General features: G+C 35.4%; 1 protein-coding gene across 7 annotated transcripts in view; it reads right to left on the bottom strand.

Moving 5' to 3' along the window:
* TBC1D32 (TBC1 domain family member 32) overlaps window positions 1-12,012 on the bottom strand; it is an 89,802-nt gene that overhangs the window by 49,983 nt on the left and 27,807 nt on the right. For all 7 annotated transcript variants that reach the window (XM_054821980.1, XM_054821981.1, XM_054821979.1 and 4 more), the window contains exons 18-23: window positions 11,929-12,011; window positions 9,677-9,815; window positions 8,922-9,009; window positions 7,270-7,388; window positions 6,543-6,659; window positions 2,962-3,050 (exon numbers count right to left, since the gene is read on the bottom strand). In XM_054821980.1, the coding sequence (XP_054677955.1) occupies window positions 2,962-3,050; window positions 6,543-6,659; window positions 7,270-7,388; window positions 8,922-9,009; window positions 9,677-9,815; window positions 11,929-12,011 (635 nt within the window). The remainder of the gene's footprint in view (window positions 1-2,961; window positions 3,051-6,542; window positions 6,660-7,269; window positions 7,389-8,921; window positions 9,010-9,676; window positions 9,816-11,928; window position 12,012) is intronic.

Genomic DNA, 12,012 nt, shown 5'->3' on the forward strand with positions numbered 1-12,012 from the left:
CTTTCTATACACAAGCTAGGAACCATTTATTTACTTCCACTTTTCTATTCTTATCTCCAACTTCTTGCCTAAAGTTTTCCTTTAATAATAACATGGCTCCAGGTGAGCAACATGCACAGTGATAGCTGACCAAATAGCAAAGTATATGGCTGTGTAGATCTGTGAATGATTAAAGAATGTGGGTTTGGCTGTACCATTGGTATTAAGTCTAGTAGAAATAAATGTTTCTAGACAACTGTTTCACCAAAATCATTTGGTCACACAACTGCTTGTTTTTTCAATGTTACGGTTATCATAAACATTTACATATTTTATTTCTACATAGAGCAAAAGATCTGCATTTCTCTTTCCTGCTTTCTCATTAACTTTCTAAATTTTCAGATCTGTTAAGCATTTGATATTATTCAACCTAACTGCTGCTGAATTTGGTATTCTTGGTGGAATTTGTTCAAGGAGCAAACCAACTACACAAGGCAAGGTTCGCTTTACAGAACACAGATGTCTGCAATCAGCAGCACTCACAGAAAAGCTCAAGGAACTTTGTTTCAAAAGGTATATAAAATGAACTCCATTACTCTCATATTCAGATACTATAGCCTAGGGTTTCTTGCAAGCCTTAATACTGAAAACAATACAGTAAGCATGACAAATTCCAAAATCATCCAGAATTCTGGTATCATTTTAATAGGGAAACTTTGAATAACTATACAATAATAAAAATTCTCTTTGTGCAGGCAGTCAAATTAGTCATAATAAAAGGCTTATTGTGCCAATTTGCTATTAGTTGCAAAAAACAATTGTACAGCAAGCCCCACATGCTCATGAAAAGACATTTAAACAATAAGAAAACAGTCTTACATTATCTGTGGTGTACACAGCCAGATATGAAAATCCCTAGAATTGTATCTGCCTTTCTTTTATAGCAAAAGGAATAAAATAAAGTGGGGAATGGAATAGGACTTTTGAACAATAAAAAAAAGACTGACTCTGTTAAAAATTAAAGTTAAATATGAGATCCTAGGTATCACTGAGATTCCAGAAGTACCTGGAATCCAGTAGAACACAAAGCATCTATTGAAAATTATATTTAAATGGTTTTTTAAAATTTCCTTTATCTGATTACTACTTAATTATGAAGGTATCTACCCCTTTTATGAGTAGGTTTCCTCACTGAAAATACTACTTAATCTTTTCTTGAAATCTGACATTTTGACTGAATTTTTACTTGTTTTTTTTACTCAGTCAGTGTCCAGCAGAAAACGTCATTACCCCAGTGAACTCTGAAGCTCATGTAACAATATAGTTTCTTTTATGTGATTACAGATGAGCTTGTTACATTGCTCATATGTGTCCTTATGGGTAGTTCTGTTGCTTCATAGGGTATAGGCCTTGTTAAAAATATTGTAAGCATTCAACACAACTTCAAAACTTGATCTATGTATCTGTGTACCAGTCTCTGTCTTACACCATGGGAGCCAACTGCTTATGCAATCAGATTGAATAAATAATTTTTGCCTACACCTTACAAGGGTTCTTAATATCACTGCAGAAGAAATCTGTTCTTTTACCTTATAAAGACAGAACATAATTCTATTGTGTTTGCATGGCAAGGTTTTGTAGCAGGGGGCTACAGGGGTGGCTTCTATGAGAAGGTGCTAGAAGCTTCCCCTATGTCCAACAGAGCCAATGCCAGCCAGCTCCAAGATGGACCCTCCCCTGGCCAAGGCCAAGCCCATCAGCCACAGTGGTAGCACCTCAGGGGTAACATAGTTAAGAAGGGGAAAAAACCCTGTGCAACACCAAGAGCAATTGCAGCCAGGGAGAGGAGTGAGAAGATGTGAGGAACAACTCTGCAGATACCAAGGTCAGTGCAGAAGGAGGGGGAGGAGGTGCTCCAGGCACCAGAGCAGAGATTCCCCTGCAGCCTGTGGAGAAGACCATGGTGAGGCAGGCTGTCCCCCTGCAGCCCATAGAGGTCCATGGTGGAGCAGATTTCCACCTGCAGCTCGTGGAGGACACCACGCTGGAGCAGGTGGATGCCTGAAGGAGGCAGTGACCCGGTGGGAAGCCCGCGCTGCAGCAAGTCCAAATTCTGCCACTGTTCATCTCCTCCATGCTCATCCTTATCAGCAAATTATACTGTATCTTATGGTTATTCATACATAGTACGAAATAATTTTACTCTGATATCAAAATACAAATACAGCTGCAGAAAGCTAACTCTGCAGTACTTAATCAATGGGCTATATCTTGCCCAAGCAAGGCTATCAAAGTTTTCCATACTATGAAGTACAATACAGCAGATCTTTTATTTCAATTGCACAAAATAAGTTCATAACAAAAGTGTGAATTCAAGGATTTACATATTCAACTTTGGAAAACAGAAAAAAATGCAGAAACTAATTTCCATGTTGAAATACTATAAAGAACTTAATATTAAAAAAACATGAGCATGACAGTGTGAGCATATTTTAAGTGTTCCTTCAGGTTGTAGAAATATTTGGGATCAAATGGTACTCTTCTTCTCAAAATAAGTTTTGGTGAAATTGGTGGTAATTAAAGCAATACATTAAAAAGAATAATTTTAAATACAGGGATACTAGATAAACAAAGTACCATGTTCTTATCAGTTTGGTTTATTTTAGTATTTTGGTATGGTTTTATGCACTGCAATGGATCCACATGTTCTTCTCAATCAATGAGGCAAAATAACAACATGCAATTTCTATTACTGCTTATCGTATTACAATATATCCATTTACAGTTAATAAGATTAGATTCATTGCTATTCTCATTTTGTAGGCCATTTTTCATTTAATCTTCTTATGTTAAAAAAAGAGGGAATTTCACCTTCATGCATAATAAAAACCAAACAATGTTATCTTATTAGAAGCAACACATTCAAGCATGTTATATCCCATTTACTTAATGTGACCAGAGAATAAAAAATGAGCATCTTACCTCAGACCAAAGATATGTGATTGTTCATAACTGAATAAGGAATGAATTTTAGCTTCTGAATTCAAAATTATAAGCCTGTCAATGATATCCTGCCAAAGGAAGACAAATGTAAAAAACTCATGTATGATTTTATATTTCAGGCACGTAATAGTTACATAGGGATGTTTACTATAAAATGAAGCCTATTACTAAAACACACACTAAAATTGTTTCTCTAAGAGGTGCTTTCCACCACGGAAGTCAATGGCAACAAGAAACCATACAGAAGGCTAGGAAAAAAAAAATATCTCAGTTTAAAAAAAAAAATTAAAAATCACTAAACATACAAAAAGATCCTAACATGTCAAGTATCCTAGTTCTTATTTAGTATTAAACCACAAAAGAAACGTTAAACTGTTTTTTGTATGTTTGAAATGTGTATACATCTATTTTAATGAAAAGAACAGCAAATGCTTTAGTATAATACTCTAACACTGGTTAGTACTACATGCTTCAAAACACAGCCATTTATTCTCAGTGTAGCAAGGCTTGGCTTCGATGTCGAGGCTTACATCTTTCATCCTAAAGCATCTCATGTAATAGACAATGACCTGTGGCTGCTTCCCACTTCTACCAGAAATCCAACCTAATTATCTTCCCCTCTACTTCACTGCATATCCAAAATGCTTCTGAAGAAATAATTTCATCAAAAGACTACAAAATGCATAAAAACATTCACTGATGTTATCATCTCAGACACAGATTTCTTCTGACTATAGCACAGCAACAAACTACTAAATCCTTATAGGCTTTATTTAATCTGGATTAAATCCAAACTTTTATTTTCCTCACATTTAAGAAGTATAGTCTCAGAGACAGCAGAGGGAGCTATTATTCAACTGGTTACATCAATGAGTCATTTTGATATGATATGAGAGAAAAATTAGGATCCATACTTTCATGAAATCAACCAAAGCTCTGGTTTTCAACAGAAAGAAAAGTAAACACCACAAGTAAAACTCTCAGTAGCAGGAAAAAAAATCTAGAATGCATCAAAGTAAACTGTCTTCATAAAACACATTCTTATTTAAAATATGGTGAAACCATATTTTCCCTGTTATATTTTTTTGAGTGGCAGGGGAGAGGGCTGCGAAGAATGCGTTTTTTCTACATATTATGTTCATGACAAAATTCACAATAAACCAGTTCAACTCGGACCTCAAGGCTGTTCATAAAATCACTAATGCAAGCAATTGATTTGTTTAGGGTTTAAGGCTTTTTAGATACTCGCACATATAAAGAATTAAACACCAAGGGATGTTTCTCTGGCAACAACCTCCTCCTCTCATCTATACATCAAAGCTTGGAGCCTGCAAAAGAGTAGAAAGAGCAGGCACAGAGAGAGGACTGTTGAGAAAGCACACCAAGCTCTGATTTGGGATACTAGGAAGGAAGACCATGAATAAGGTCCAACACAAGATCCAATCAGAAAAATGTGCAGATAGATCTGCACTGCTCAACTACAGAGCATAGCTTAATTATTACAGGTAGGATGTCATCTACTTTGAATACCTAAGATAGACCATCTAAATATAAGATACTCCATAATCACTGAAAAGGAAAAGAAAAGGAATTTCACCTGCTTTAACATATCTTTCAAAGCTACACATCTGCAGGGTACTTTCCAAGTTAAATTCCCTTGCATATGTGTACTATAGAACCTCTCAAAGGAAGAGTGGAGGCAGGCAGAGGGACCCTGATTCATCTGCTCAGTTTTCTAAAATACTTTTATATGGCAACCAGAGTAAAAAAAAAAAAATCTGGCATGTATTAAGAAAAATTTTCTAAGGGCACAAAATAAGAATCAGATTAGTCAACAGTCAAAAGCAGCAAAAGCCCAATTGATATAATCTGTTCAGTCAATGATGCAACCAGTTATCCAAAAATACAAAGGAAGGAAAATGTTTAAGTTGCATGTGTTTAAGAAATAAAGGGCATAGAAAGGTAATTAAGTTCTGTGCATTATCAAATATTGTTCAGCATAAATATTACAAATTGCAAAAAAATTACAGATTCTGTGGCAATGTGACATGATTCAGAAATATAGAAAAACGAAGCACACAAAGCAATTAGGTCTTCTAACCAAATCTTCTAGTGGCACCGAAACTGCTTTTACTTCGCTTTCTAACCAACCATCGTTACATCTGGTCAAATCTTTTATCTTTACCTTTCTGCAATCACTGCCCAAAAACATGGTTATAACAAATCTATGTGTCTGCTTAACCCCAGAATTTTTCTGAGTACTTAGACTTAACCATTATATGTTACATCAGCGTTAGATGAACTGTCTATTTCCCTTCTGTTAACTACATAATCTTGAATGTCTAGTTTAGGCTTACAAAATGCACTGTTGCACAGTAGTTAAGTGAGACAAATCCCACCCAAAACATTTGTAACTCTTCGGGGAACTTTGAACAATTTTATTAGTATTGCTATTTCTGGAACCTAGAGAATTCCATCAAAATGCTGAAGTGCCTCAAGAGCTAAAACAACATAAGCTTTCAAAAGTCACACAAATCATTACTTAAGATCTACCCCAATCTGAAAGCTCTTAAATATGTATCACCTTCAACATACATCTATCGCCCCTGCTCCCAGCGCCTCAGAAAACTTCATGACTGAACAGAACTATCCATCAGTGGACACATCAACATTGAGTGGAATGAAAAATGACATTTATGATCCCATTTCCTCCTGAAATCATCAAAACAGTATTACAAATGAAGAACTACAAAAATCCCTTCAAAATGTAACATACACTATTATGATATACTCTGTCTAAACAACTTAAACTACCACCAATCCAGAGCTTGTGCTAAACAAACACTTTAACACAACAGCAACTCAAAGTGATAGCTCATTAGAAAAAAAAAAAAATCTGATTTTAAGTGCCACTCAAGGTCACAGATTAAATTTGCCTGTGCTTTGTAGATGAGAAAAAAACCTGATAGACTGCAGTTGGATGAGCTAATACGAAATAATACTAAATACAGAAATAGTAATACTGTTTTTCTTAGGACTGAAATATGCCTTAATCGGTAACTTTCCAATTAGTGATTTCTTTCTGTGTGTGAATCATCTGTGCTATTAAGAAAGCCTGAGGGTTTTTCATTTTTAGTTTGTTGTTTGGTTTTCTTTAAATTTTTGTTTAAATTCACAGATAGTGTGATAAAGAAATATTTTATAAAAATACAAGTATAGATATTTTCCAGCATGTAACTGCGTGCACAGAGTTGTTTATGTACGTCTTTTTTTTTTTTCCATGGAAAAACATAATTCTAACACAAGCCAGGAAAGATGATCTTTATATTAGGCACCAAATTTTATATTATCTTTAGGATTTCAAAATGAAAATTTAGGTTAACATGAAGTGATATGTGCATATACTGCCCTCATGCTGTATATAATACAAAATGCAGAAAATGATGAAATCTTTCAGTAAGAAGAGAAAACTTACTCTATGATTACAGTAACATTTTTCTCAGGAAAAATGTCTTCACACAAGTATTCATTTTTCTTTCCAAATAAAAAACTATACTTACAATAATATCTGTAGGTACTTCGCGGAATGAATACATTGGCTTATTTGGTATATCTTGTTTACTCAGGAACTCAAAAACTGCAGGGTAAGTGAGCAAGTTTATCAGAGACAGAAAAGACTAGAGAAAGAAAAAAAAGGGAGGACAAAAGGGAATGTTAATCAGTTAAGTATAACCAAGGAAATGTTAACAATCATTTGCCATTTACTTTAAGTTTGTTCTTATCCTTCTTTGTAGGCCGGCATAAACAGAGATGCCCAAAATAAGACTACAGATTCTGGCAGGTGTCTATATAAAAGGGCAATAGCATCTGAGAAATATGTATCATCTATTAAATTGCACAAGGAATTTTGAAAATTATAATATTTGTATTATCATGTAATTCTAAAATCTAGATACACAGCATACTCTAAAACACGTTACTCTCGCTGATCTTCCTACAGTAATCAGAGAGATGAACTGATGGCCAGTATTTTAAGACTTTCACTTTTGTCACGGTTGTTATTTATTATTTTATATTGACTTTAATGGATCCTTGGCTTTGTGACCTGCCATGCAACACAAGAATCCTTTCAATCAGTCATCATTTCACTATTATATTAATTTTTCCCCCACGTGCCAAGAAGCAGGTATAGACACAATGAAAATTTACAAAAAGGTATGTGTCATCCTATCTGAAATACAGCACTGGTTTTTCCATGCCAATACAGAATATCAAATAATTTCTCACCTTCTGACAGCTTTGGTCAATAGGGTCAACTGGAGTAGATTTGGGTTGGGTTATCCTTAAATCATCTTTTCCACATTCCAAAAGTGCCCATAATTCAGTTACAAGTGTCTTTATAAAGCCTAAAACAAATTTATGTTCTAATCATGAAAATGGCAAGCATACCAGAAAAACAATTTTCATATTTTGAAGTATTTTCACCACAATTCCAACTCAGCTTCTCAAAATTCTCTACATTGTGGACTAAAATTTTACAAGACAGACTGCCTGAGGGTTACTCTCCCTGTTGTTCTCAATCCTTTAGTCAAACTACCTTTCTACAGTGGTCTGCTTATATGCAATCTAAAATCTACAGCAACAGTTTTCAAAGACTATTATACTAAAGAAAGATGATATTTATCTATCTTTCATGTAAATGAGCTGCTGACCTTCTTTAACAAGTTATCTGCTACAGATCAAGGATTAGCTAGTATTGGCTCTGTGGTTTTAAAAATACAGATTTACTATAACTCATTAATAAATTAAAACATACCACAATGAAAAGTTAAGGACTGTAAAAAAAATCTTTTTAAGAGAAGCACTACTAGTTGAATTTGAAACGTTAAATATTAAAATGGAAGAGATAGCCATCTAACTCTGAAATCTCCCTATGTAAGTTACAGGCTAAATACAAACTTCACATACATCACACAACTGCCTCTCGGGGTTGAAAAATCAATGCTGATTATTTTTGATCTACCATATGACTTTAACGCCAAGGGCCATAAGCAGCAAACTTATGGCTGCAAACCTTAAACAGAACATATGGGTTACTCCCCATGTAGATCTGCTCCCTGCTTTCTGAAAGATCCCAGAGGCATAAATAATAAGCAACTAACAATCAGTTTCCTTGACTGGCAGAATTTGCCTGCCTTTCTGACAGTCTTTCAGTCAAGTCATTTTTATTCCACACTAGCCACCTCTAGATATTCAGAGAGTATATTTGTAATTGTTGTACCTCATGGACTTCCTTAGCAACTTAAGATGGTAGTTTTACTTTACCGTAAGATTCTAGTTTTAACACAACAACTACCTAGACTTCTGGGTAGTATGGCAACAGTTGAGTTATCTGAGAATGAATCTGAAGGGACTTTGTGGTATGGGTTGACATATGAGAAGAATCATCAATTCAGAATCTCAATTCCATCTCGCTATTGTATAAGAGTGCCAATGACACTCAAGCCTTTGCAGCTTCTCACTCTTTGAGCAGTCAGTACCCATGGAAAAGTACATACAAATTATAGAAATCAACAGTTATTAATTCTGATCTGCAGATCACTAAGAAGAACTTGCAAATTGTGAGCAACTTATTTTTTAACAGATATAAATATCTTTGTGCACGTACAGGAACTTTCTGGAAAACCAAACCAATGAAGCGAAGATTTTTGCATAATGTAAGGGAAAAAAAATCCGGCATCAAGAAAAGTGAATGACTTAAGAGTTGGAAAGAATAAATTTCCATCAAGAAGCAATCAATAGACATTGAAGCAGTCTTTGTTAATACTGCGTAATCATTCCACTCAGCTGATCTTTTTTAACATCTTTCTCACCATCCTTTTCTAGCATGCAAGACTACAGCATGTAACTATTCATAACAGCATCATTCTTCAATTTACCTGAACGCTGTAGAGCTACTGCACCTGTTGGTGTTGTTGCCATTTGTGTAACAATCACTCTATTACCAAACTCTTCATACTCATTTGTCTGTTAGTAACAAATATAAAAGCACAGTGTTAGTTATTCAGAGGGCATGAAACTCTCAAATGATCTCTTAAATATTGATCTTTCCTACACTTGTTCACAGAATTTAATCCACTTTATGGTTAGACTTGAACAGTTCATAGAGGTACCAGGGCCAGATTCCAACCCAAACATCTTTATCAAGTATCTTATCAAAATTTAAATGCAAAATACTATGCTTAAGACGTGCTACATCAGCAAATAAAAAAATTAGTATTATAATGTTTTTTGCACACATTCAGTAAGATGTCTACAAGATTATGCTTTTCCTCCTAAAATGCATATGATCCTATTTTTGGTTACATTTCAAGTATTGTCTAGCATATCTAGATTTCAACACCACTTAGTAACTTGGTCTAGAAGAAAAAAAACTATTTTGCTTAGAATTTCAAACTTTTTACTGTAAAGTCAGAAAAACTAAATATATAGCAGATGTTCTGAAAATAAGTAACATCCAACAAACTTAAATCAGCATGGCACCAATACCAAAGATGATAAGCGACATGTTAAATTAATTTTTGCAAAAAATAAACGAAAAAATGGTTTCTGGATTTATTTTCTTATTGTTTCCTTTCTCCTTTATTATAATCATTAGAAGAAAGAAAAACTGTACAGACTCTGTAATGCTTACCTGGAGTTTTTTTGATAAACTGCTGAACATAAAGTTCACACAGTCATTCATGGCACCTGTGCTGTGAAGCAGAAATAGTCCTTTGGGTGTAGCAGAAAAATTTAGCAAGGCATCTAACAAAGTCTCTTCCCATAACAAACTGCAAGAGTAGCAAAATAATAATTAAAAAAAGATATGTAAAAAGCATGGAAAAAACTACAATTTCTAAATTTGAAAAACACCACCACTTCATTCACTGGACTCTATGTTTATATATTTACTCTATGTTAGTTTAAAAAAAGCATTTGGGAAAGTTATAATATGTATTACACTGTATTACACATTCATCCTGGCAAAACTAAGGTTAGGAACTAAGGTAGAAACATAGAACTGAAAGATGATGTAATGGGGAACCCAGAAGATCCATGCCATCCTTAAGTGTACTTATAGCTTACTATCTGACTCTAGACAAGTCTTTTATGGTATTAATGTGGCAGTTAGAAATTGGCAAAGCAGGCACAGAACTTCTCACCAATGTAAAAACACTATGAGGAGCTAAAACAAACTCACGTTTGAGGAGATAAAGGCTCCTCCTAGAAATTAGTACAGAATTATGAAAATAAAGCGGTGTATATACACAACAGCTTCACACACTAACAATAGTAAATGGAAAATATTTTCTATAGACATGGCAGGAAGAACAGCAATTGCAAGAATAAAGTATGACAATATCCTTTGCCTACAAAATATTCTGTGCCCCAAAAAGAAAAGTGAAGCAATTACAGAATCACAGAATGGCTTGGGTTGGAAGGGACCTCAAACCCCATCTAGTTCCAACCCCCCTGCCATGGGCAGGGACACCCTCCACTAGACCAGGTTGCCCAAAGCCCCATCCAGCCTGGCCTTGAACCCTTCCAGGGAGGGGGCAGCCACAACCTCTCCGGGCAACCTGTTCCGGTGCCTCACCACCCTCACAGTAAAGAATTTCTTTCTAACATCTAATCTAAATCGACCCTCCTTCAGCTTAAACCCATTACCCCTTGTCTTGTCACTCCACTCCCTGATAAACAGTCCCTCCCCATCTTTCCTGTAGGCCCCTTCAGGTACTGGAAAGCCGCAATTAGATCTCCCCGGAGCCTTCTTTTCTCCAGGCTGAACAATCCCAACTCTCTCAGACTGTCCTCATAGGAAAGATGCTCCAGCCCTCATTTGACTAGGTATCATCCCTGCAGGTATTACTAGACTCTTGTGATTCTTCTTCTCTAAAAGCATTTTTTTACTGGATTCTCATCTCTAGTTCTCATTTCCCATTTTTGACTCCTATCACCAACAAGCAGCACACACCTTTTCTCATAGCAGTCAACCAGTACCCCAAACTTTAACCACTTCTTCTGCAGAATCCCTGCTATGTCATATTCAGAAGCAAAAAATTCACCCACAAATATATCAGCATGTCTTGTTCCATAGTTAAATGAAAAATCTAGATGCTAGGAAGAAATTGTAGCTTATGTCAATGGCAGTGATTAGCAACAGCCTCCTCAGTTGCAGCTCTGCATCCCTAGATTGCTTTTTACCACTAGATTGGAATTGCTATAACCAGTTCACACGCCTCCAGTAACTACAGACCAGAGTAATAACTGTTGAGGTATCTTTGCAAATTATACATGAAATCTATGGTAAAGCATAAACAAGAATCTACTGAATTAACTAGGTTCTGCACTAACACCAACATAAGTCTGAATTTTCAGGCTCACAAGTATTTGTGTTTTTCTCATCATAATGCATACAAACACCTATAAAGGGACATTAAGTTTTAGTATAAAAGGAAGGATGCCTTTCACTTATTATGTATCAGACTTTCAGCCACAATGCTGCCAATATTGCTACATAATATTTTGAAGGTGTAGATACCATTCAGCAGAACAACATTTTAAATTAACACCACATCAAAACCGTAAGATAAACTCTGACAGCTATTTTGTTTTATGCTTTCTAATTCACATTTTCGTCAAACCAATTTCTGTAGTCAGAAAGAATCAACTATAAGTCAATTTTACATAGATCAGACACAACTCTGTAAGCCAAGAAAGTCCTGAAAGGTCAAGAACGATTTTGTAACTCTACTGAGAAATACGCTAGCATGACTTCACTCCCTCTATCTACTCCTATGCTTTTGGCAAAAAATCCACAGGGTACTAAGATGCCTCGATTGTGGATAAAGTAGCAGTGTGTGTTCATACTTGTGTAGGTGCATAAATTAAGCATCAACTTACGTGTTTTTTGACTCTAGACTTACTGACGAAGTCAAGTCCGCATCGATTACAGGAGTGGGTACTCTTTCGGAAAGCAAACTCGTC

The sequence above is a fragment of the Grus americana genome, chromosome 3 (genome assembly GCF_028858705.1).
Source record: "Grus americana isolate bGruAme1 chromosome 3, bGruAme1.mat, whole genome shotgun sequence".
In the NCBI taxonomy this organism is placed as follows: Eukaryota; Metazoa; Chordata; class Aves; order Gruiformes; family Gruidae; genus Grus; species Grus americana.